This window comes from Chinchilla lanigera, unplaced genomic scaffold (genome assembly GCF_000276665.1).
Source record: "Chinchilla lanigera isolate Chin_1 unplaced genomic scaffold, ChiLan1.0 scaffold00053, whole genome shotgun sequence".
In the NCBI taxonomy this organism is placed as follows: Eukaryota; Metazoa; Chordata; class Mammalia; order Rodentia; family Chinchillidae; genus Chinchilla; species Chinchilla lanigera.
The window spans coordinates 6908718-6935964 of record NW_004955454.1 but is presented as its reverse complement, the minus strand read 5'-3'; the positions used below and the strand labels follow the sequence as shown (position 1 = coordinate 6935964).

Here is a 27247-nt window from a genome sequence, read left to right as displayed (position 1 = left end):
TTTTTTGGTTTTTCTCCGGTACCGGGAACCGAACTCACGACCTTGCGCTTGCCAGGCAGGCGCTTTTGCCACTGAGCTAAATCCCCAGCCCCAAAGTTTTTGAGTATCATTTCTGGATCCCTGGCACGAAGAACTTGTGGGCACTTCCCCGTGGCACTCACCTGACTCGGCAACCTGAGAAATGGGCACACCCTGCTCCTGGGACATGAAGCCCAGGATGGAGAAGATGGCAAAGCCGGCCATGAAGCTGGTGCCGCTGTTGAGGAGGCAGAGGGCGATGCAGTCCCTGTGGGGGGCGGATGTGGAGAAGGAGGCAACAGGCTCACCAAGGGCTCCCTGTCAAATCCAGGTGACTTCTAAGTGCTGGCTCTGCTCCACCTCCCCACCACTGGCTTGGCTCGGTGTGAGATGAATCACGATGACCCTACAAGAATGATACGCTAAGCCCCCCACACACTGCCCTGCACTTCTGGAGACACGACTGCTCTGACACAATTCCATCAGGCATGACACGGACAATCCCAGACACCTAAATGTGACCTTTGAAATGCACAATAGGATTTTTTTCATCTGTATTTCAGCTAGTTACATTTGATTTCAGTTCTCTGAGAATGAACTGGGAAGGCAGAAAGGAATCCTGGGGAAGGGAGTGGTACGAGGGAGGGGCCCGCAGGAAGCACACCCAGGAGGCGAGGTGAAAGTTAGCAAGGACTCGGTGTTCGCTGGGGCAGGTTTAAAGGCAAGACTGAGGCTGCAGCATGGGACAGATGTGCAGTTGTTTCTTCTCCCCTAGTGCTCCCAAACCCTCTAATCTCTGAATTAGCTGGGGCCGCAGATCCCTCGTGATCCCCAGCTGATTGCTACTTTCCCACCTTTCCAGAAGCAGCCCCTCTGCCCGTCCTGCAGTTGACCTCATTCAGCACCCAAGAGCACCCTGGCATGGATGTAGGCATGTAACAAGGGCAACTGTATGAGCTGGTGTGGGTCAGGCCCCACTCCCCCAGTCACCTGTAGCAGTTGTTGTGGTACTTGTTGTAGCTGCCCAGGGCCGTGAGGCAGCCCAGGCAGATGGCAAAGGAGAAGAAGATCTGGGTGCCTGCATCCATCCACACCTGTGAGGGAGATAGCAAGAAGGCTGACCTTCTGGAAAGTGGCCCTGTGCGCCTCCGTGGGAAGACACAGCCACGAGCCAGGCCCCAGGCAGCCCCTGCTGCCCGTTCACTCGGTGGCCCTCCTCCCTGGGTCCTGCATGGGCTTGGGAAGGAAGAAACAAAGGGAAACTTGAAGGAGGATCAGCAGAGGGTGGGCAGGCGGGTCGGGGTGGGTCGGGTTTGATGGGTCCGCTCTATCTTATCCCCGACAGGAACTCAGGCAAAAGAGCTCTAGGGATATGGGTCCCAGAACCCTCTGTCTGAAAACCAGGGAGAGGAATCCTCCACCTCCGCTAAGTGTGTGGGATGAGCAGAAACAAATCTGAAGAGTGCTTTGTCCTCACTGGGGAAAACACCTTCCCAGCTAAACCTCAGGAAGGCTGTCACTGTTATGTCAGCTGCCGGCCCAGTCTGTGATCTAACAGCTGGAACAACATCCCAAAGAGAAAGAACATCAGGGCGACAGGACTAAGGAACCCTGCAGAGTTGGGGGTGGGCAGACGGCAAGTACCTCCAGGGAGCACTAAGCTGTGGACACGGCCCCGTGCTCCCAGGAGAAAGGGGACAGGGTGACCCCTTCTGTGTCTTGGCCTAGTCCCACCCAGGAGCTCCCAAACAGGCTCCTGCTGTGCATAAACCTTCCAGGCTCCCGTCATTTCCTGCCACCAGCCGCCACCTCCAGTTCCATACGCAGAGCTCCTCAATCCCTCCCTGCCTTCCCCTGGCCCTACCCAAGGCCACCACCCTTTCCCTGACCCCTTGCTCTCCCCTGTCTCACTCGGTCCTACCTGGGCACCAGTTTTCCTCTACGTTGTAGGGTCTGGGGAGCCACAGGCAGGCTGACTGCCTGGAGTGACACTGACTGGCACCCCAGCTGAGGCCCTGAATCCTGAGCCCCAGAAACTGTGTCCTTTTCAAAGCTTCCTGGTCATCCTAATGAACACGAGGTATGGGATCGCTGCCCTGTGCCCCCGAGGACAGGCATGAGGGATGTACCCAGGGCACTCCTCCGCTGGTGGTATTTGCACCTCTGCAGGCCTGGGGACCAAGCGGGGGGAGAATGTGAAGAGAAGGGAAGGGAGTCTCCAGCTGTCCATCCCTCTGCTCGCAGGAGTCCCTTCCCCGAGTGATCTCTGAGGTAGGAGTTGCCACCAGGGAAAGGGGTCAGAAGCGAGAAGCCCAAGGAGGATTTAGAGGGCTGGAGTTCGTGCGGAAACAACATGAAAGGCCAACGCACGGCTGAAACTTAACTCTGAGAGAAAGTTATAGTGGAAAAAAGAAAGGGGGTTGGGCATTTATGTCAGAAGCTAGAGGAGGAAACGCAGGAGTGAAATCAAACCCTGAAGACAGCAAGGAGGCTGCTTGCGCAGAGCAGTACAATGCCACACCGCACTGGAGCAGAGGCTGGGCCAGGCTGGTTGCTCCTTCTAGGTGTTGCAAATCCTTCACTCTCCTAAAACTTTGCCCCATAGCCGTCTCAGGAAAGCTCAGTGGGTCCCTCTGTTCTGCCTCATTTCTGCCTTTAGGGGTAGTTTCTTGACAACATCAAGCCTGGAGCGTTGTAGGAAGACCCTGAGCTTGTGCAGAGAGGACTGACCAGGGTCAGCGATCTGAAGTGCCGGGCTCCTGTGCTGAGGCCATCTACATCATGAAACCAGTTACTCCCACCTAACAGCAAAGCCCTGGAAGCCTCCAGCTTGGGCGTGTGCCCAGACAGCACACAGGGTACAGATGGGTCCACACATTACCAGGAAAACTCCCGAGTATGCTCGGGACAGTCTGTGACTGCCACACACGGACAAGCAGGGGCTCTGTCCTGGGATGAGGGAATCTGTGAATTTGGGCTTGGGATAAGTAAAGAGAGAAATGGTGACTTGTTGTTCACTTAGCCTTACTACGGACAGCTAAGTTATGCAGAAACATTAGAGGCAGTCAGACAGGCCTGGCCCTTGAGGGAGTCAGAGCAGAAGATGAGAACACGTTACAACTGTGGCTGGAGGCACATCTGTTGCAGGCCAGGCCGCAAGATAAGGACAGAATGACCAGCCTCCGTGCCTTCCCAAGGATAAGCAATATACTGTAATCGGTATCGCCTGGTTCAATAAAGGCTAGATAGACATCAGTCAACCAGGTGGGTGACCAGGACGACCCAACTCATCACTTCTCAAAAGAGGTTCTTGTTCTTTCCATGTACACTTGCTAAGTGGCTTGCTTCCCCATTGGAGCAACATTCCCTAGGCGGCCGCACTTGTAATCTTATTGGTTCATCATAGTTGTGTCACACAGTGTACCCATCTTGCAACTTTGTAACCACCTCATGATCTTTCTCTCCAAAACTTCCTCCTTTGAGAAGTGGGCTCACTGGCAACCCACTTTCAGGTCCCCTCCTATCTCTCAGAAGCTATCTCTCTCAATAAAGTTTTCCTATTTTTAACTTCCGTGGTTCCTTAGAATTCATTCTTTAATTTTGGGACATACGAACTTGATGTATCAGACAACTAGCAGGTGGGGAATTATATTTATTTCCCCTATATCATTTGGAGGTCCTACTGAGATAATTGGAAGTAGGTAAGAGTTTGCTTTTGTTTCATGGATTCTGGATTGTGACTTGTTTAAGTAATAAAAAATTGTCATCCTTGTTTGTCAGTTGCTCATGCCTAGAATTTTTATGCCTTGCCTTTCTACACATTTTTGTTTAAAATGATGATACATTTAAATTTAGAACATGGGAAGATTATGATGTTTCTTTGATGGGACATTTAATTTTTATAGATGTGGTCTTATATTCTTTGTTTTGTATATGCTGCATTTGGTCTTACTAGTTGCTGAATTTATTGGTGCTCCTTGCTTGACCTGTTTGACTATTGTGGTTTGTTATCTTATTCTAGACAACAGCCCTAAGGAAAAGTAATGTTAGAGAATCCCCTAGTGGACTTTGATGCTAACCAAAGTGTGAGTTTCTTTTTTATGAAATCTAGTCTATATTTAGGAAATATACATGTCTATTAATAAATCATGGGACCCACAACTGCCAATTAAAAGGTGATAGAATAGCAGCCATTCTTAAGACTTGGGGGATGGGTTCCATTAGGACAGTCTGGCCTGATCTCCCTGTCTACATTCTAGGGGAGAATGTTGAGTTTGTCCTGCCTCAGTTTGCTTTCTGGTCTGATCTTCCACGGTTGAGGGGCAATCTTAGCTCTTAGGATTCCCCACTCTTGCCTTTCCAGACTCCAGGTGATGATTCATGGACAAATTGTCTCAATAACTCACCTGTAGCCTGAGAAAAAAGACTTCCTTTTTCTGATCTTCTTTCTAATCTTTTCCTGCCACTTTATACTTTCCTTTTTTGGAGGCATGTTTCTGCTAAAGATTAGAGAGGGTGGAACCCTGAACTGTCTCAACCTTTCCCTGCTATCCAACAATTAAGAACCTTTAAGTTGAGCCAAACACAGGGAAGTCATCTTAGATGAGGAACACACATCACCTTAGGTGTCTCTCTGGGTCAGATGAGACATGGGAATTTTGCTCTTCCAGGAGAACAGGCATGAAAGAGACATTTCCACTTAAGTGTCCTGGGCAACAGTCTTCTTTGGAGACTGAACCTGAGACCCCATGGGAAGAACTGACTTCTGGGTGAGACCAGAAGGAGCTGCTTCCTCAAGCACAATATTTTAGGGACAAAAACACATTTAGTTTAAGGGAGAATCCCCAGCCTCCTGGCTTTCTCTCTCCCCTCCTAGGCCTGATTCTCATCATTTATGTGTGCAGGGGAGAGAAGTACTTTTGCTAATGTGCAAACTGTGGTTGCTTAGCGATGGGCATAGGTTTTAATCTGTGAGTTTCATAAGTTTCTGTAAGATATAGAAACATAGAATCGCTTCTTGGCCTTTTGGCTAAGATCAAGTGTAGAAACATAGAAATTTTTGAGTGGATTTTGAGTGAAACTTAGCCTTGTCTTGCTGTTAGGGAACACTGACTTGGTGATTAGGTAGACAACACAAATGTCTTGGAGACTTCCTAGGGCCCAGGGCAAGATTTTTCTGAGCCATTACTTGACTATCTATTTCTAGATGTGATCTCTACTGCAGGCTGGGAAGTGCTCCAACTACTTCCTATTTGCCCTTTAGTTTTTCTTTTTCATTCTCTTTCAAAAAAAATTGGAAAGAAGTGGCTTGGGTCTCTTGATTATTGGCTTAATTTTGCTAGCAGTTCTTCCTTCTTTAAACATGACTGTTCTAGTTGGGACCTATTGCATTGGTTTTTTGTTTTGTTTTTGAGATAGGATCTCACTATGCAGTTCAGGCTGTTATTGAACCAGCTTATATAGCCCAGGCTTGCTTTGAACTCACAGTGATCCTGTTGCTCCAACCTCCCAAGTGCTGGGATTATAGGCATGGGGCACCACATTTGGCTGGAATCAACTGTAGTTGTGCTTTTGGAAACACATGCTGGAGTTAGGAGTGTCAGTTTCCAGGAAAGGTAGGGGTGTGAGTCAGTAAGTGTGGCTAGTTCAACCCAGCCTATCTTCTGCTCACTCCCTGATAGCACCACCTGCTTTGGAGCAGGTCACCTCAAAGGATGCCTTGAGAGAATACAGAAATCAAGTAGGGATTAAAAGGGATGCCTATTTTTTTCATCTTGTGTTGCAGATGGGAGACTTGATGTTGAATTCTCTTCTGTTTTGGAATGTATTCTTAAGCACTGGCAATTGTTCAAGCCTCACCTATTGAGAAAGAGTTGTTTAGTATTTTTCTGCAGCCAGGCATGGTGGTACACACCTGTAATCCCAGCACTTGGGAGGCTGAGGCAGGAGGATTGTTGTCAGTTTGAGACCAGCCTGGGCTACAAAGTGAGCTCAAGGCCAGCCTGAACTGCATAGTGAGACCCTGTCTCAAAAAGACAAAAAAAAAATATATTTTTCTGCAACTGAGCATGGTCTGCCTACCCTCTGGAGGCAAAATGAATGCAGAGGGAAGTATTGATTATGATACTATTTTACAACTAGAATTGTACTGTAATAGACAGAGGAAATGGTCAGAATTACCTTATGTTCAGATTTTCTTTGCAGTAAGAGATAATCCTTACTTGTGCTCAAAATGTAAAAGTAAGCCACAGGAAAACCAGACACTCTGGCCCTTAAGACATAATCAGATGCATCTATCATCACTGACCCTGAGGTTCCCTTCTCTTGCCTTTAAATTCTAAGGTTGAGATTTCTAAGGTAACCTTAATCAAAGCCTCATCCACTATTACTAAGCCTACTTCCCTCTGGATCCTAAGGTGGGGCTTCTAAACCAGCTGTAACTGAAGCCTCTACTGGGCTATATCCATCAAGCTCCTCAAGGCCATGTGTACTTCTCTCTCGGTGACCTCAAACAGATCAAACAAGATCTGGGAAAGTTTTCAGATGACACTGACAAGTACATTGAGGTCTTTAGGGGACTTGCTCAGACCTATGAGCTAGACTGGAAAGATGTAATGCTACTCTCAAATCAAATATTGACTTCCAATGAGAGATAAGCAGCATTACAAGCTGCTATTCCATTTGGAGATGAATATCATATTGTTAATTTTAGAAGGTCAGAAGACAGGCAGTCAGGGAAGCAGCTGGTTCCTACTGGAGCCCAAGCAGTCCCTACACAAGACCACTACTGGCCTACCAACCAGATGGGAGATTGGAATCGGAAACATCTTCAGATATGTATTCTTGAAGGTCTAAGGAGGATGAGAACTAAGCCATTCAATTACTTTAAATTGTGAACTATTCATCAGGAGAAAGATGAGAACGCCTCTGCCTCTTTAGATCATTTGCAAGAGGCACTGATGAAACATACACCCCTGGCTCCTGATTCCATAGGAGGACAGATTATCCTTAAAGTCAAGATTAGCCTCAGATATTAGGAAAAGCTACAAAAGATGACTTTTGCTCCAGCTAGTCCACTTGATGGTTTAGTGAGGATCACCTCCTCAGTATTTTATAACTGAGACCGGGAAGAGGCCAAGGGGAGAAAACAAAGAGAGCAAGAGAAAGGGGTTGCCTTGGTTGCAATCTTAAAAAGAATAGACTCTGATTCCCAGGTCTCCAAGAAGAGCTTGATGACTAAACTCACCTGCTACTGCTGTGGAAAGCCAGGCCACCTTCAGAGGGAATCTGATAAGAACTATCATAACGAGAGGTCCCCTGAACCACGCCCTGATCTCAGAAGTGACCACTGGAAGTCAGACTGCCCTGTCAGGTGAGGGTTCCAGGGATCAGAGCCATCTCGCCAGTCAGTTCAGCAAGACTGAGGGGCCCCAGGCCACTCTGCCTTCTCCCTCTGGCCGGACTGCCGTCTCTATGGAGGAGCCCCAGGTAATCATGACTACAGAGGGGAAAGAAGCCAGCCTATTCCGGGGTACTGGTGTATATCTCTCTGTGCTTCTTTTCAACCCTGGCCTTCCCTCCACCCATCATACTTCAGTGAAAAGAGCCCCTGGAGAGGAGGTAACTTGCATTTTTCACAACCCTTAGACTCTAACTGGGATGGCTTTCTCTTTACTCATTCCTTCTTGATTATGTCCGAAAGTCCAGTTCCCCTCCTGGGAGAGATAGTTTATCTTGCTTGGATACTGTAATATACATGTACCCAGGCTGCCTTCCCCTTGTGAAGATAGAAATAAGTCCTGAAGTAAGGGCAACTAAGGGTAGAACAGGTAGAGTGATAAGATCTGCCCTGGTACAAATATATCTCAAAGATTCTACTATTTTTCCTCCCCAAAGACAATAGCCTCTAAGGCCTGAAGTTAAAAAAAAAACTATTGCCTATAGTTGCCAACTTAAGGCCATGTTATGGTTTGGTTCTGGATGTCCTCCCAAAGCCTCATGCAGTCATGGGGTGGGCTTATAGAGTTTATAGTTGATTCATGTGAGTGTGAGAGCTACACCCGCCCTGAGGCAGATAGTTTACATATGTAAGGGAGAGAAAGAGGCTGCTTGCTGCCACTCCTCCCTTTTGCTTTTGCTGCCTTTTTGCTATCTTCTGCCGCCATGAAAGGTTACCCTCTGCCATGTGCCACTCTGCCTTGGAGCCAGCCGAGTATGGACTGAAACCTCCACAGACTATGAGATAAATAAACCTTTCCTTCCTTAATTCTGGGTGTTAGGTCTTTTGTCTCAGCAATGACAGAAAAGTAACTAACACAGGGCACAAGGTCCACTTACACATTATCACAGACCTTGCAACACTCCAATCTTGGGAATTCTTTACCCAGTGAGGAGTAGAGGTTGGTATAGGGCCTTAGATTGGTAAATGAGGCAGTAGTGCCAATTTACCTGGTGGTACCCAACCCGTACATTCTCCTTAGATCCCAGAAGATGCTGGTGGTTTTCAGTGTTAGATGTAAAAGATGCCTTCTTTTGTATTCCTTTACATACAGATTCTCAGTTTCTTTCTGCCTTTGAAACTCCTGGCAACCAGGCCTCTCAGCTGACTTAGACTGTGCTACCTACAAGGTTCAGAGACAGTCCTCATCTTTGGGCAAGTGATTTCCCATGACTTGATACGTTTTGAATTTTCCCACAGTCTGCAACATGTATATGATATACTGTTATGTTCCCCCTCAGAAGAGCTCTCTAGCCAAGGTACCTAAGCTCTGCTGAATTTTCTAGCAGACAGAGGTTATAAGGTCTCTAGAGCTAAGGCACAATTTTGTAGCCTTGAGGTAAAATACTTCAGCTTTATCACATTGAAGGGAACCTGAAGGCTGAGAGAGGAGAGTTAAACCAATCCTTTCCTTCCCACAGCTCAAGAGAATTCGTAAAACAGCTCAGGAGATAGTTAGGAATTACAGGTTTTTGTTGTCTTTGGATAGCAGGGTATGGTGAGAACACACAGTCTCTCTATCAGCTTATAAAGGAACCCCAAAAGGCATATACCCATATTTTAACCTGAGAACCTGATTTGCAAATTGCATTCCAGAAGCTTAAACAAGTGCTTCTAAATGCCCCAGCAGCAAACCTACTGACAGGACACCGTCTCAATCTGTATGTTGACAGAAGGCGGGGCATGGCTTTGGGAGTGCGGTACGCAGGACGGAGGACATGCTCACAACCTGTAGGGTGTCTGCGTCGTAAAGTAGACAAAGGAATGGGCTGCATGCCTTAGAGTTGTGGTTCTTCTGGTACTGGCAGCATCCAAGCTGACTTTAGTCAAAGATCTCACTACATACACCTCACAATGTGGCAGGACTTCTTTCTTGCAAGGGGAGCCTATGGCTATCAGACAACAGATTTCTTAAATACCAGGCTCTACTTAGAAGGACCAGTCATTCAAGTAAAGACATGCTCCTCCTTAAACCCTGCCACCTTTGTACCAGAAAAAGAAGAAACTGAGACTGAAAGACATGACTGCAAACAGATAAGTCTCCATTTATATACAACCAAAGAAGGCTTGTTAGACACACCCTGATTTGAGCCTCTTCTGTGATGGCAGTTTCTTCATGGAAAATGGGACAAGAAAGACAGTGTGTGCAGTAGTGATTCCACACAAGACACTCGAAAGTTCCTCACTTGTCCCTGGGACTAGTGCCCAGCTAGCAGAACTCATAGCTCTGACAAGGGCTTTACAACTCAGTGAAGGACAGAAAGTGAATATTTATACTGATGATAATTATACATGGTTAACTCCAACTATAGGACAACTTAGTAGAAAGGCCCCCTGTGTTGGCAACAAAGAAATCATTCTTATTTTCCCTGGCCTAACTCTACTAATACTTGCAATGGACACCCCTACACAGTGTATATACACCATAACTTTACAGGTCAAAGACTGGTTTATAACAGACTCATTTAATCACCCTGGAATTAGATGGGAAGCCCTGAATGACACTCATTGGTCCTGTGGAACCAGTTTGTGGCCCTTGGTTACCCACTGGATGGAAAGAGAGATGCACATTAGGACTTGTGTGGTTATAAGGCAGGAGTGTCAAAAATATCAATTAACGTGCAAACTTACCTCATCTATGGCATTGAGGGTCTAAATGTGTGTTTCACTGGTATGATCATTTGACATCTTCTTTATTTCTTCCCTAAGATTAGAGGATGTCATTTAACTCATTGAGGCCTTGACTAACTATACTCAACGGGCCTTAAACAACACCTTGGCTGGTCTTTCTCACCTGGATGAAGAAATAAAATTAATGAGGCAAGGCATCCTCCAAAATCAGATGATATTAGACATTCTAACAACAGCACAGGGGGATATTTGTGCAGTTGTAAAAGATGAATGCTGCCAGGCGTGGTGGTGCATGCCTGTAATCCCAGCACTTGGGAGGCTGAGGCAGGAGGATCATTGTGAGTTTGAGACCAGCCTGGGCTACAAAGTGAGCTCAAAGCCAACCTGAACTTCATAGTGAGATCCTGTCTCAAAAAGACAAAAAAAAAAAAAAAAAAGCTCAACGCTGTGTGTACATTTCTGAACCTTCAGCTAACATCTCGATGGCTATTCAAAACATTAAATAACAGGTTAATGCTATGTTGGATTCTGAAATTCCCTAGACCTTCTCCTTACTCTTTTTGTGGGAGGCCATTAATGGTTCTTCCTGGTGGAGATATTTGTTGGTTGTATTCATAATAGTCTTGTTGATATTATTTGGCCCATGTGTACTTTACTGTTTCTTTGGCCTTGTCTCCTCCAGATTTAAAGCTATGTGCCTTCTCAAAATGAGAACACATGGCATCTATCGAGGGCCTTTAGATAGAGCCAACCACAACTATGACCCCCTTCAGCCAGGAGTAGCCAGAACGATCACTGCCCCTTGCCCTGCCATTCCTCCCTCTTCAGAGGGAGGAATGTTATAGACAATTAAGTTGTGCAGAAACATTAGAGGCAGTCAGACAGGCCAGGCCCTTGAGGGAGTCAGAGCAGAAGATAAGAACACCTTACAACTGTGACTGGAGACGCATGTGTTGCAGGCCAGGCCACAAGATAAGGACGGAAGGACCAGCCTCCATGTAAGCAATACACTATAATAGGTATCACCTGGTTCAATAAAGGCTAGACAGACATGAGTCACCCAGGTGGGTGACCAGGACATCCCAACTCATCTCTTCTCAAAAGAGGTCCTTGTTCTTTCCATGTACACTTGCTAAGTGGCTTGCTTCCCCATTGGAGCAACATTCCCTAGGCGGCCGTACTTGTAATCTTATTGGTTCATCATAGTTGTGTCACACAGTGTACCCATCTAGTGACTTTGTACCCACTTCATGATCTTTCTTTCCAAAACTTCCTCCTTTGAGAAGTGGGCTCATTGGCAACTCACTTTTGGGTGCTCCCTTATCTCTCAGAAGCTATCTCTCTCAATAAAGTTTTCCTACTCTTAACTTCCGCCGTTCCTTACAATTCATTCTTTGATTTTAGGGAACACGAACTTGATGTATCTGACATCTAGCAGGTTGAGGGTTCCAACCTGGCTGGCAGCAGTGCAGGCTGAGCCGGAGCTGGGCTGGGAGAAGTCAGTGAGAACAGAAAGTCTCTGCAGGAGAGCTAGAGTTCAGAGCCCGAGGGTCAGATCCTGTGGTGGCTTTGAACAGGGCCCCTCGCTGGGAGCTTGGCAGCCCCGGCTCTCTGCACAGCTGCGGCCCTGAAGTCTGCTGGACAGGGAATGGATGGAGCAGAGGAGGCTGAAGGAATATGCAGAGCAAGCTGTTCTGCTCCCCGCCACAGGGACTCACTTCTGCCCACTCCAGCAGCCCCAGGTTCCAGAACAAAACTCCAATGTGTTTTTAGCTGGAACAAAAGACTGACCAAGAAAACAAAGTAAGTATGTAAAACACGTGGTGGAGTACAGGGCAAAAAAGAGATCTTTTAGGAAAGAGAGAGTTCTACAATATCCAGGAAAGATGTTTCAACCTAGAGTCCAACCCCAGGATTTTGAATATCTATCTTACGTGTAATAGAAAATCATGGTCAAATTGATTTGGGTCCAATCCCTAACTCTATTTGTTTTTGTTTTTGTTTTTGTTTTTCTCCGGTACTGGGAACCAAACTCACGACCTTGCGCTTGCCAGGCAGGCGCTTTTGCCGCTGAGCTAAACCCCCAGCCCCTTCAATCCCTAACTCTAACAGTCCCTGGCTGTGTGTCCTTAGGCCGATCAGTTAACCACTCACCACCTCTGCTCTCATCAGGAAAATGTGTGAAATAACAAATAAAGAACTTGTACAAAACGCGCAACACATAAGTAAATATTAGCTTCCTAGCCTGTCTGCTAAACTAATAAAAAGTGGAGCTTAAAACTCTTAAGTAATTCATATCCTTTGGGAAAGATCTGTTGTGGAGTTGAAGAGAACAGGCTCCAATAGACTGCTTGAATAAAGCCCACCCCAGCCAACATGCTAGTTTTGTGGTCATCCCGAGCCTTTCAAGTTCTCTAAGCTTCTACTGCCTCCATCTGTAAAAGAGGGCTGATATCTGTCTCACAGAAGGAGTATGAAGACCTCAGAGAAGTGCATGACAGGAGGAGCACATTACACATGTGAACCTGTGTGCTGTTATTCACTGCTATTATTTTAAAATACAACTTGCCTTTCAGGGATCATGAGGAGCATCAGTTTCAGTGAACTACACAAAAATACACAGACTAGTCCTGAGTTATGCTTTCTGCCTCCTCCTTAAGCAAAGTCTACCTTTGAGTTGCTTAACACAGGAATTTAAAGGGCTCAACAGGGCTCTTGGGTCACCCTATTGTCATCTTCCTTTGCCTATTTACCAAAGTCCAGTATCATGAAAGGTTAGGACTCAGGAAAAAAAAAAAAAAAAAACAGGGGCCTGAACAAAATAGGTAGAGCCTGAGTCCCGAGGGGGAAAGACAACAAGCAGCCCAGCAAGCGGCATGCCTGGCAGGGGAAAGGTGGAAAGAATAGACGAACACAGCATTGTGTCTGCCTGACTCCTGGGCCCCAGCCTCAGCGCTTGGCAGAGAAAGATATCTTTGGTCTTTGTGTTGCTAGCAGGGATTTTGCACCTCTCTCAAGTGCCAGGCAAATGCCAGTTGGAATTATCTCACTTCCTGGGTAGTGCCAACTAGATTCAATTAGGGCTCTGGCAGGGCATTCCTGCCCCTGCCCCCTGCAGGTGCTGCTGGGCTCACTGATGACAAAGGCCTTGTGTCAACATGGGACCAGGAGCAGGCTGCATTTGAAACAGCTCCCTCCCCACAGCTGCAAAGCACTTGGAAGACATTTGTTCCCTGCACAGCCTACAGCTGGCTCGGGTTGGTGTCCAGGGATGGTGTCCAGGGCATAGATTAAGTCTCATTCCCTGAAGTCACCCAGACACAGAACCGTAGCCTCATTAATTTTCTGACCCATTTTCATGTGAAATGGATAAAAGTTATTACATACCAGACCCTGCTTTTAGAACAGGCCTGGTACATAATAGATACTTAACACACTTTTGAGGAATGCATGAGCTGTGAGAGAAACAGGGATCTTGCCTTCAAGAAATCACAAACCAGGTACAGTGGCACATGCCTGTAATTCCAGCTATTTGGGAAACTGAGGCAGGAAAATCACAAAGTCAAGGCCAGACGGGGCAAGTCAGTGAGACCCTGTCTCAAAATAAAATATTAAAAAAGAAGCCAGTAATCTCAACACTCTGGAAGGCTGTGACAGGAAGATCATGAGTTTAAGCCCAGCCTGGGCAATTTAGCAGAACCTTGTATCAAATTAAATTTTAAAAAAATTTAAAAGGTTGGGGATGTAGCCCAGTGTAAATGACCTGGCTGGGTTCAACCCTCAGTTCTACAAAATAATATTAGCAGCAACAATAGAATAAAGGGCTGAGACTATGGCTTAGTAGTAGAGTGCCCTGGATTCAATCCAGAGAGAGAGAGAGAGAGAGACAGAGACAGACAGACAGACAGAGAGATCACAAGTACATGAAATTTAGACATGGTTCCAACTGCAAGTATGAAAAGAGAAAATTCCTGAGCTCTTTGGGCCTCCATTTCTTTATCTATAAGCAGGGGGGATCCCTCAATGATCTACTAGAAGGATTAGCTGAAATAATGCATGTAAACCTCTTAACAGTGCCAGTGATACAGAAAGCTCTAGCTGTGAATGGCCAGGACAAAAGTGACATAGCCATGACATAGTCAGAGAGCACTAGGTGAGCAAAGGGCAGATTCCTGGGCCCTTAACCTGTCAGTCATTAAAAGTAGGATTTTTTTTTTCTTATCTCTTTGAGACAGGGTTACAAGGTGCAGTTCATGCTGGCCTTGAACTCACTTTGTAGCCCAGGCTGGCCTCAAACTCACAGCAATCCTCCTACCTCAGCCTCCTGAGTGCTGGGATTACAGGCATGTGCCACCATGCCTGGCAAAAGAAGGATGTATGTTTGCTTCTAAGATAGATTGAGACTCCTAAAATGTACCAATAGACTTAATTAATTTTTTTAAAAAAGAGAAAAAAGATATACCAGGACTTAGAACTATTTTATTTTGTTTTTAGTAAAAATCATGACTCTTGGATCTACCAATACCCAATGGATAACTAAAAACAGAACACAGCTTGAACTTCATTTTAGAAGCTCTGGGTCAAATCCTTACCAGCTCTGCATATAAGATGTTAGTCATTTATGGAAGGTCTAAAAATTGGCAAAACAAGATTTATTAGCCCTAAATTTACCTATTTTATCTTATCACCCTTCAAAACTGAGGACACTTTTACCTAGAAGTCTCCATGGCCCTGAACCTATGGTCACCTTGGATTCCAACACTCCAACAGGGCCTCACATGACCGAGATTGCCCTTCCGGACACGAGCGTCCCTTCCATGGGGACCACATTGCTCAGTTCCTGAGGCTTCCTCCAGAGCTGCACGCCCGTGCCGGACATGGTGACTGACCGGGTGCAGCTTTCTGCAAGCAGCCCATGGAACTGACCTCCCCCAATCTGATTTTCTTCCCCCATGTGCCCCTCCAGGTACTACTCAAGTGGGAGTCCTTTCTTCATTTTTCTCTTGCCTTCGAATTCAAGCTTTTTCCTGTACGTCCACATTGTCACTTTAGCTGTAGTTCCTCTTATCGCTAAAGGCGGGCCTTACGCGTCAGCCAGTAGCAAAGCTGTAACTACTGGGCTGCTCTCTCCTTTTGCGGGCCGTGCTCCTCTCAGCCCTACCTGCAAGCAGAGAGGAGCTGCAGCTGCTGTTCACAGCTCTGCACTCCAGAACCACAGCAGCTTCCTCCCGCTGCAATTCACCGCTATCATTTTAAAACACAACTTGTCTTTCAGTGACCATGAGGAGGCGTCAGTTTCAGTGAACTACACAAAAATACAAAGACTTGTCCTGAGTTATGGTTTCTGCCTCCTCCCTAAGCAAAGCTAGGTTTGAGTTGCTTAACATAGGAATTTAGCTGGGTGTGGTGGCACACACCTGTAATCCCAGCACTCTGGAGGCTGAGGCAGGAGGATTGTTGCAAGTTTGAGACCAGCCTGGGCTGCAAAGTGAGCTCAAGGCCAGCCTGAACTGCATAGAGAGACTGTGTCTCAAAAAGACAAAAAAACAAAAAACAAAAAACAAAAAACAAAAAACAAAAACAAAAAACCATAGGAATTTAAAGGGCTCAATAGGGCTCTTGGGTCACCCTGTTGCCATCCTCCCTGCGTGGTAGATCTGAGCCAGGTGCTTGGCTGGTCCTTCAAAGCCTTCCCTTCACTTCCCTTCCTGCTTGCTACCTGCTATGCAGCACAGCCTTTTGGCTCCAGATAAGTCAAGAGGCTTATGATTCAAGAAGCAAAAATACACCTTGTGGGGGAAAAAAATAAACCTTTCAGGGGAAAAATACACTTTGTGTCACCTCCTTGCTGTGTGCTGGGGTTGCTCCTCTGTGAAATGAGGGGGCTGCACTAAGTGATCTCTGGGGTCCTGTTAGCATCAGCAGCTCTGGCCCTGGCCGTGGCCTCCAAGCCTGACTGGGCCCTCCAACCCTGGCGGGAGGTGAGGCATGAGAAATGGGAGTGAGGAAGGACAAACTCACAGCCCACAAGAGGATCGCCTGCAACGTCCAGGACCATGGCTGAGTCTACGAGCAGGCTGCTAAAGGGCTGCCCTGGCGGCTGCTAGGAGTCACGCAGTCCCTGAAGTCAGAACGGAAGACAGCTCTGCTAGAGAGGCCGGGAGACTCAACACTGGCTCAGTGTCTGGATCAGCCCAAATTCTGCCGCAGGGAAGCCTTGATCTGTGTGGGAACGGAGTTCCCAGGGGCTCAGGGAAACTCAACTATGTGCCCTTCCCTGCCTCTACTCCCTCTCAGAACATCAGTGACTTTTTCTTTTGTTACTGGGGATTGAACCCAGGGTTTTTGCACTGAACTATACCCCCAGGGCTTTTTTATTTTTTATTTTTTTTTTGAGACGGGGTCTTGCTAAGTCACTAAATTGGCTAAGCTGGGCTCCACCTTGTGAATCCTCCTGCCTCAGTCTCCCAGAGTGCCAGGGTTACCGGTGTGCACCACCACACCTGGCTGTCATTGACCATCTTAAATGTGCAGAAGCCATCCGGCCGTCTTCCAAGGATGGGAGCCACCTGAGCTTGAAGGCACTGCCCTGACAGAGAAGTACCTGAACTGCACGCAGACCCACAGCGCCCAGCAGGCAGAAGCAGGGCACAAGGCAAAGTCACACGCCCTGGGGCTGGAGCTTGCCCACGCTCCACCAGCTTTGCCAGCTCTCAGGGTGGCTGCCACGGAGGCGAGAAGAGACACTTGTCAGAGGCAAGGCCTGTGTTCCACTCCCTCCAATCGGCAAGCAGCGTTGCCCCCACTGGGCCGGCTGTGGCAGAGGGAGTGTGTACAGTGACAGAAGAGACACCTCTGGACAACTGATGGGAAACTTAACACCAGCCCAGCTGGTCCCGGGAGGGGCTGGAGACATGGGGCCACGGAAGGGGTCACATGGGCAGAGGGAGGGCACCGGGGAGTGGTATGCAAGGGAGAGAAAGGTGGCTTGGGAGGAAATGCAAAAAATTCCAACATGAGGAAAATGGGTAGGTGGAGGGGAAACAAGTACGGTCTATGAGTAATGGTGTTTCGTGACGTATTTGCAGTTCCTAAGAAATATTGCGAGGGCCTCAGACCCCAGGGGCGGACGCCTTAGACCCATATGCCACTGCTCACCAATGTCTGCAGGAGGAAGGGCACCTCACCATCACCACAGACACCCTGGGGACTCCCCGCTGGAGCCCAGCAAAAGCCTGCAGCTCGAGCACCTTCGGCCGCCACGACAGCTCTGGCCTGTGCCTTCTTACCTGGGGATCCCACAGACGTGTGAGGTCCGGGTACAGGTAGAACTGAATTCCTTTGGCCGCCCCAGGCAGCGTCACCCCTCGGATTAACAGGACCACCAGCATGAGATAAGGGAACGTGGCTGTGAAGTACACCACCTGGCCAGGGGCAGGGGAGAGATCCGGAAGAGCAGGTTAGGCAGTGTGAGAGAGGGAGGGGCCCAGAACCCAAGGCAGACAGCAGGCAGGAAAGCAGATACTCCCCCACCCAAGGGCAGGGGAGCCAGGGGACCCTCTCCTGCTCCTCTCTCTCCCCTGCAGCTGTTCCGCTCCATCTCCCCTGCCTTGGGCCATAACCTCTCTCTCTCCTCCTTTCAGCTCAGAACACTAGCTCTCCCCCTACAAATCCAGTAAGTATTTGTTGAGTGGCTAAATGAACTTAACCATTCTCCTAGCCAGTGTGTGGGATTATGGCAAGGGTTGTCAGGTATGGAAATATCTCTAACACATAATCTCTTCCTCACAGAGTTTAGGAGCTTAGCACAACCAGGCAGCCAGATTAAAATGGAAGCTTCATCAGAGGCCTGCAGGGCTTGAGTCCAGAAGAGCTCAGATGCCCTCCAACACCTAAGACACTCTAAGGCAAAGAGACCCCAACGCTCTTGAGCTGGTGAAGAGTCATGCTGAGGTGAACAGTGTGTCTGGAGCTCATTATGCACAGAACTGCTCTGGGAAATAGCGAGGCACCAAGCGTACTCAAGCTGCAGAGTGTTCACATGCATGGTACATTCCAAGACCAAATCCTCCCAGCCTGCCTCTGTGCCGTTTTATTTCCCAGAAGTATGTGGGACGGAGTCCAGGAGAGGCACGGGATCAGGGAAGGGGGCTGCCTAAGATCTTCGCAGGGTCATTTCCCTCACTGCACCGACACTGAGGCACTCCTGGAACCTCTCCTGAACCAACCTTGCCTGTGGACTTGACCCCCTTCCAGATGCAGAAGTAGCAGATGACCCAGGCGAGCAGGAGGCACAGGACCAGCTCCCAGCGCAGGGACCCTAGGTGCTGGATGCCACCAGAGATCTTCAGGACCCGCCTCCTGGGGAGAGAAGCATCAGACCTGCCTCCACTTTGGCTGCCAGCCTTGGGTCTTCCTTCCTTCCTTCCTTCCTTCCTTCCTTCCTTCCTTCCTTCCTTCCTTCCTTCCTTCCTTCCTTCCTTCCTTCCTTCCTTCCTTCCTTCCTCTTTCTCCAGCACTGGGATGGACACCAGGGCTTCCTTGCCCGTGCTAGACAAGTACTCTGTCACGGATCTACACTCCAGCCCTGAGCCACAGTTTTGGAGCCCAAGGCCTCCAATCTATTCTTCTCTAAGGCTTGTCCGATCTGTGAGGCTTCCTTTGCCCATGGATGAAGTTAGACAGAAACGTTGACAAGCATAAGCTGCCCAGGTGAATTGGCTCTGAGACTTTGTCTAACATGGGGAAGGAGGTACAAATACCCATTCTCCCAGCCAGGATTTTGGGACATTTTGATATGTGGAAGGGAAGGGCTGCAAGAGGCAATAGAGCAGAAGAGAGGAAGGTGGTCCGGAGTGTGGATATGAGGAGAGGGCTGCACCCGCTGAGGAAAATCATCTCTGAAGCCAGCCCTGTACCAACCACATGCGCAGCACCGCGGAACCCTCAAGTGCAGGCTGGGGCAGAAGGAAGCAGAAATTCCCCTGGGCCCCCTGGGAAGCCCACCCCACACCCACTTTGGGACACATGGCCCACATTCGGAAGGAATGAGGCCTCACTCACTCCCAGAACTCGATGACGGGGGAGGTGGCATTCTCAGAGGTCACATTCAGGGAGCCATTGGTCTTCTGGAACTCCACACAGTTCTCTACTCACAGGTCCCAGGGAAGAAGAAAGAGAAAGACATCAGCCAACATTCACCTCGACTGGGGGTGGAGGTGGGAGAATGGAATGGCGGCGTCGAGAAGGGGCGTCGAGAAGGAGCTCCGCTGGTGTCAGTACAAGACCTCTTCCCATGAGTGCTGGCCTCAGCAGACCCACCTCACCTCCCCACACAGATGTACTGGGGGCTGAGTTTGCATACATATTCCTACTGAAGTGTAGTGAGACAGCACTAGGAAAGATGCTCCACATGCCAGCTGCTTCCAAGTAAGCAAACCCTTTGCAAGACACTGTCCTGTGAGCAGTCACAGCCTTGGGCAATAGTGAGATGCCTCCAACGAAGTGGCCAAGAGCTCCAGCCCAGGGTCAGAGCCCTCTGGCTCAGGTCCTGACCCTCTGGGAACCAAACGTATGGCCTTAGGTAAGTGACCACTTGACACCATCATTGTCATTTTACTGATCTCTAAAATGTAGATAGCCCCATCTATCTATAAGATTGATAGGGAGTTCGATGGTATTTTAGTTTGTGTCTAGATGTCCTCCCAAAGCCTCACGTGGTCATAGATGGGGGCTTTTCAGAAGTGGTTGGATCTAGAGTGTGTGATGCTGAGATTAAGGGTGTGTGATTATTAGATCAGTCCACTGATAAGTTTGACATAGTTCTGGATAGGATTAAAGGCACACTGCCCTGGCTGAAAAAAATATAAGGGACAGAAAGAGGGCTAGTGTGCTTTCACTGCTTCTTGCTGGTTGCTTGCTTTTGGTGTCTTCTACTGGCCATGGGCTGTTTCTCCTCTGCAATGCCCCTCTGCCATGCCATCCTGCCTTGGAGCCAAGCGATTATGGACTGAAACCTCTACAAATGTGAGCTGAAAGAAACCTTTCCTCCTGTAACTTTGAGTGTCAGGTATTTTGTCTCAGCAACAAGAAGAGTAAGACAGATGGAAACATAAATGTGTAGCGCCCAATAAATGGAGGCTCTTCATTATTTATATGTCACTGTGGAGGGCCACATAGAGTGCTGACATTCTTTTTTAATATTTTATCAGCGTAATAATCCTGGGAAGTCTTAAGACAGATACTGTTTTCTCCATTATACATATGAAGAAAATGAATCTTCTTAGAAATGACCTGTCACAGTTCATAAATAACAGAACAACCCGGAATTCAGGTCAACACTCTGTGTAGGTTCTACCTCAAAACACCAGGACTCTGACCTCCATCACCATTCTGGTGAAGGTCACCATCCCCTCACAGTTCCTGACTGGCTTCCAGTTACTACCCTTTCTTCTCTTCTCAGATCTCCGTTCAGTAGCCAGGGTGATTTTGTTAAACCTTAAATTACTTCACGTCACATCCCATCTCAAACACTCCAATGAGTTTCCCATCCCATAACTCCTTCAGCCACCGTAAAGGCCTTATGTGATGCATCCTCCAAGCCCTCTGACCTCCCTTCCCCTCGCTGTTCTCTAGCCACACCAGCATCCCTGCTGTTCCTGTACTGGCCCCAGGACCTTAGGACTTGCTATTCCTCTACTAGCACGGTCATCTCCTCAGTAGCTGGACAACTTACTGAGTTCTTGTTCCCCCTCCTTCTGCAATCATTTTTCAAGGTCATCTCAATAAGGTCTTTCCTAACTACCATATTTAAAACCACACCTCACCCTGAAAACTCCCAAGCCCTACCTTGTTTTATTTTTCTCCATAGCACTTCTAGCAGAATACATATACTTCTTTCTATCGTGACGGATAATTGCTCTTTTATTTTGTTCATGGTCTGTCTTTGCTGCTAGAATAATAGTTCCAGGAGGGTAGGGATCTTTGTTTTGCATGTTAGCATTTCCCCAGTGGTTAGAACAGAGCCTGGCAGTGTAGGACCTCAATAAACACCCACTGAAGGGTTGAACGCCAGTGGAAGGCCCTCTCCACTAACCCATATCACCTTCCTGGAAGAAAAGTGTCATTTCATCCTGACAGGACAAGATGGCCTCTTGTAGTCCAGGTGCTAGGCTCTGAGCCAAACTAGGCCCACTGGGAGGTGCCGAAAATATACAAAAGCAAAAGATTTAGTCATGCAGTTTGCCTCAGAATTGTCTCAAAGACTCCCCACAAACCCAAAGACGGATAAGCCTGATCCTGCCCTAACCCAAAATGCAGGCCTCAGAGCGCTGTCAGATTTTATCAAGTCACTCTACTGGGGTCTGCATAAAATAGTCACTACCTGGCAAGCTGGTTGTCAAGGGTAATTCAGGGCACCCAGACATAAACAAACAAACAATGAAAAATATTAGAATAGAACAGACTTTTAAACCTTTCAGTAAATGTTTCTTGAGAGCATAGCTGACACTGTGCTAGACATAAAGGCTATGGAGATAAGGAACCTTTTCTGCCTCAAGATCTTGCCAATTAGTAGGAAAATCAACTCAATAAACAGACAAAAAGTTCAGCGAGTACCATTTCAAGGCTGAGGTCAGGTACAGCAGGTGGGGGTGCCACCTGGATTTGACTCTTCACCTGGCGTGGGATTGTGAGATGCACGGTGCCAGGAAGGGCAAAGCACAGCCTGGAGAGGGAACAGGCAGCACGGGGAGGGGATTGTACAAGGAGGGGGAGGGGGGGGTCTTGCCAGGTCAGAAGGTACAAAGACTAAGCCCTGCAAACACAGTTTGCCTGGCAAGTAAAGGATTCAAAAATCTAGTTCAGAACCCAGTAACTTATCTAGCTATTTCTACTCCAAAACAGTGCATCGTATGGACAAGCACAGAAAGATATTTGGACAAAGAGAGCAAGATATGGCTGTGAGAATACAAACAGAACAGTGACCAACGCGCTTTTCATCCACGCTATCCTACAGGGTAGTCATGAGTTCACGTGGGGATTTGAATTAAAATTAAGAAAAAATTTAAAAATCCTGTCCCTCGGATGGACTAGCCACATGTCAGGTTACTCAGTAGCCAGTGTTGGACATACAGAGAACACAGTCATCGTCCTAGACAACTCTTTGGATAGACCTAGATATTTTTGTTGTCATTACTTCAATATATTAAATGGCTCTCTAGCTGTGAGTGGCCCACAGTCTTACAAGCAGAGAAGTTAACTGCTGTTATAAATTATACTGATGACATGCAAAACAGTTCATTCCCTAGTCAAGCCCCGATAAATTATAAATTTGAAAATCCTAAAATAGTATCAAAAGGAAGACACAAGAAGCAAATCAGTGAACAAATAATAGGCACATATATCAAACCAGTCATATTTCAAATTGAAATAAAGGGCTAAACTCAACTTTAAAAAAATGAGTTCTATTTGCATAACACATGAATTGAATACATCAATTTATTTTTTAAAGAAAGCAGTCTGGGACATTTTGCCTGTGACACTGGGAATTTAGTTTTCTTGTTGCTGTGCTGGGCGTCAGGCCTACAGCCTCACACATACGTAAGGCAAGCACCCTACAGCTCCTTGCGCTTTCCTTGAAGAGAGTTCTCCATGATCTTCTTGCCGGTTTCTATGAGTTAACCCTGGGGACTGGGTTTCTTGGGACGGAGGGACAATCCCACTCCCGATTACACAGCAGAGCAGAAGGGGGAAGTGGACTCTCTCACGTGACCTCACCTGTGTTCCATTCGTGGTGGCAGCTTCCCCAGGGCAGGTCCGCGGTGAAGCTGCTGAAGAGGTAGAAGAAGGCCCAGGCCAGGACGATGATGTAGTAGATGTTGAGGAGCATGACAATCACCTGGCAGGCATAGCCGATGCCTGGGAGGAAACTGCAGAATTGAGCGAGGGACAGGGCACAGATTTCTCACACTGACCCTACTGGTTAGGAGAGGGCTGCACTTTGCCATCCTACAGCAAAAAGTGCTCTGGCCCTCTGCTCCCAGGCCTGGTGGGGGCTTGTCTCCTGCCCTCTGTTGCCCTTGGCTCCCTTCCTATGCAGTCTCATTTCTATCAGGTTCTAAAAGGTCACTGATCCAGAGTTATTTTTTAAATGGGTAAGACCGGGGCTGGGGATCTAGCTCAGCAGCACAGCACCTGCCTGGCAAGCGCGAGGTTGTGAGTTTGATTCCCGGTACCAGAAAAAAACTAACTAAATAAATAAATAAATAAATGGGTAAGACTAACTGCATGATACTGACCACCAATGGTCCTCAGAATTAATCTGATATATTTCTGAAACATAAAACCACAAGATCAGAGATAATTTGCATAGAAGGGAATGTAAATCACGAACGAACACCTTTAAAATATAATATTCAAGGGCTGGGGATTTAGCTCAGTGGCACAGCGCCTGCCTGGGAAGTGCAACATTGTGAGTTTGATTCCCGGTACCGGAAAAACAAACAAACAAACAAACAAAAAAATTAAATAAAATAACATGTAATATTCATCCTCTTTAATTACAGGTGCGTAAAATGACACAGCGATGAGGCACCATTCTGCAGCTACAACCTTAGTGAAAGATTTTTTTTGAAAATTTTTACCAAGTTTTTTTCAAAAACTTTGAAAATTTTGACAAAGAATGTAACTCAAGGATTTCCATACTATCTACATATCAGAATGACCCAGAATATTTACAGTATTTCAAAACCGAGGCTAAACCCCAGACCATTTCAGTCACAACCTCTGAAGATGGAACATGGGTCACAGAGTATGTGGAAGGTGCTTAGGTGATCTCAGTGAACAAAGTGTGAGGACCTCCAAAGGAGCCAGAGTTGCTCAGGAGATAGAGAAAGATGCTACTCACAGCTGCTGTCACTGTCATTGTCAGTGTCATTAGTACAAACAGTAAAGCAGATCAAGGGATGCCAAGTTGATTATCCATTTGCACCCAGTGTTCCTAACCCTGGAAATTTATCCCAAAGAAATAATTCCAAAGGTAGAGAAGCTACCTAAACAAATATAGGCAAAATATAAAAAAGCTACAAGCCAGAGAAAATAATCAAAAACCTCCAGAGGCCTATTAAGTAAATTTTGATATATCCACAGATGGAAAGTTATGAATCATTCAAACAGTATTATGTACAAAATGGAAAATAAAATTAATCGTAAAGAGAACACAAACTGTGTATATCCCATAGCACAAAGTCTATAGAAAGAAAGATTGAAAAGCCCCAAAACTGGAACAGTCCGAGTGCTGTGAATGGTTAAACAAGCATGCAGTGACAATCGAGGAGGTGTTATTTCTGCGAAAGACACTGAACAGACTGATGGCTGTGAAGGACGTCATGCAGAGCAGAAAGCCAACCACAAGTGGCTACATTCTGCATGAGTGCATTTATATGGCATTCTCAAAATGACAAAAGTACAGATAGACGACAGAACAGAGGTTGCCAAAGGTCAGGGATGGGAGGGCTGGTGTTGGGCGTGATGATAAAGGGTAGTGTGGAGGAGACCCGCACAGTGCTGGAACAGGAGGTTCCTTGAGCAGTACCAGTGAGTGTCCAAATCTACATTTCTCACAGTAAATAAATTGTGCTCAGGGTTACACAGGCATGCACGAGCGAGAGAACGGGAAACTGCCGAATTCTGAATGAGGTCTGTGGATGGAGCCACGCCAGTATCCGGACTTTGCCGTTACACTTTAGTTATGTAAAATGTTATCACTGGGAGAATCTAAATACAGGACATGTAGGACTTCTTTGTACTGTTTTTGTAACTTTCTGGAAATCTATAGTTATTTCAAAATAAAAACTTGGAGAAAATCCTATACAGCGAGAAACAACGAAACAGAACACCAAAAACTTTAAAGTTCTTGTGTCGAGATGATAGAACTATGAGCGGAATATTTTTTCTCATTTACAATTATTTTTAAATGTTTTATAATTGGTAAAATGACTTTAAAAACAAAATCACTGCAATGTATTTAAGCGAACGTCAGCTGAAATAGCTGTGTGTACTCCTTGTTCAACCTAAAGCCCGTCCATAGTCCCATTTCTCCATCGTCCTCTGATGAAGGAGACTGACTAGCTCTGTATTCAGCCCACCAACCAAAGTTTTACTATAGAGACTCGGAGTCTTATTTTAGTCTCAGAACTGCTACTGACCACTCCAGCATCCCGAAGAAGGTTTATAAGCGCTCGTGAAGATACTCTGGAATCGGCTGCCAAGCTACTCACCCTCAAAGATGGGGCAGATCTTCCTCCAGGCTGTGATGCCCCCCTGGCTTGTGTACTGGCCCAGCGCCGTCTCCAGGAAGAAGAGAGGAATGCCACAGGTGAAGAGAAAGATGAGGTAGGGGATGAAAAAGGCACCTGTGGGTAGAAAACAAGCTGTCAACTGCCGGGAACACCTTCGGGGTCCACTTCAGAGTCTCCCTGCACCATCCACACTGCCAGTCAGAATCCCAGGGGCGGGGAGCATGCAAAGCTGTAGGCGACATCTACCCGGATATCTGGGACCACAGCTGGGATCTAGAGGTACCAGGTTACCTAGGAGCCATACATCCCGTGCCTTTTTTCATGGTGCGGTTTCAATCTATATCTGCTAAGGTTTGCTCTCCAGTGAACATAAATTGTGCACTACCTAAATAACAACATCATGCCTGCCAGTCGCTCAGGGCTCACTGAATGGTAAAAATCCAGGACTGTTAGCACAGCCCACAGTTCATAATGCCTTTCAAAGCAAGTATTGCTCTTAAAGTCAGATGGGGACTCTCAGCAAGTTGAAATCAGATTTCTCTTTAGTACTCTTTCTGTTTAGTAACCTTTCTGTTTCTCTTTTCATAATCACTGGCTAAGATAAGACTATGGATGTCCAAGATGCTGGTGTTTTCTCTACCATGGATCTCCCTCTGCTGCCAAAATGGACAGGTGAGCTCACAGAATCCAGATAATAGGGAACTTCACAGACAGGAAAATCCAGGCACCCTCACAGGGTCTCTCAAACTTTCAGCTGAGCGCTGGTCTGCACATATGTATGAGAAAAGAAACTGAGGTCAGGGAAAGAACTATTCAACAAGATTAAAGTAACTGTGCTATACAGTGTGTGTCCCAGGAAGCCAGAATGAATAATCTCAAGATTCACCCAAGATTTGGCAAAGTATAATTAGCCTTAGGCTGAACACAATTCCAGTCCTACCTGACAAATCTTTAAAATAAGATGCAAAAGGATCAAGAGTACTCACTGATTGCAGAACATAGCTCAAGAATATTTATAGAAATAGTCCTGTAGTTCCAGGCACTTTAGGAGGTTGAGCAACTTCATAGCCAACCTGGGCAATTTAGCAAGACCCTGTATCAAAATTAAAAAATAAAAAAGGCTGGGGATGTTGCTCAGAGCTTCTTATGTAATCCCAATATTGACAGATAGGGGTTGGAGTGTGGGATATTTGTAGAAATAGAAAACCATCTACCTAGCAACCAATATAGCAAAAATTTTGCCAAGACTGGAATCCAATAAAAAAAGTTACCAGAATGCAAGGCAGAAAAATGTTACTCTCAGTAAGTAGATAAATCAATCAGTCGACTCTGACCCATAACTTACACACATGTCAGAAATAGCGGGTGAAGACATTTAAAAAGTTAGTGTAATTATATCACATATACAGTATTACAAAAAGTTAAAGACAGGAAAGATGCTGGAAACAAATAAAACTGCTAGAAATAAAACTACACTGTGTGAAATTAAAAAATACGCTGGATTGGTGTCAACAGGAATAACAAGGAAAAGGTTAGCAGAGGCTGGGCCAGGGCCTGGGTGTGTAGCTCTGTGGCAAAGCACATGCTCGGCGTAACCAAAGCCCTGGGTTGGATCTCTAGCAGCACCACCCTCCAAAGAAAAGGTTGGAGAAGAGACTGGTGGATTTGCCAGGCACAGGGGCTCATGCTTGTGGTCCCAACTACTCAGGAGGCTGAGGCAGAAGCATGAATTGAACCCAGAAGTTTGAGAACACCGTGGGTAACATAGAAAGACTCCATCTCTCTATGGAAAAATTTAAAA

At 46.8% G+C, this 27247-nt stretch overlaps 1 protein-coding gene across 5 annotated transcripts in view; it reads right to left on the bottom strand.

Moving 5' to 3' along the window:
• Positions 1-27247, bottom strand: part of Slc6a13 (solute carrier family 6 (neurotransmitter transporter), member 13) — a 73947-nt gene that overhangs the window by 4722 nt on the left and 41978 nt on the right. For all 5 annotated transcript variants that reach the window (XM_013520165.1, XM_005396014.1, XM_005396017.2 and 2 more), the window contains 7 exons: positions 25426-25560; positions 22925-23065; positions 19211-19295; positions 18376-18508; positions 17437-17571; positions 1009-1112; positions 162-286 (listed from right to left, as the gene is read on the bottom strand). In XM_013520165.1, coding sequence (XP_013375619.1) covers positions 162-286; positions 1009-1112; positions 17437-17571; positions 18376-18508; positions 19211-19295; positions 22925-23065; positions 25426-25560 — 858 coding nt within the window. The remainder of the gene's footprint in view (positions 1-161; positions 287-1008; positions 1113-17436; positions 17572-18375; positions 18509-19210; positions 19296-22924; positions 23066-25425; positions 25561-27247) is intronic.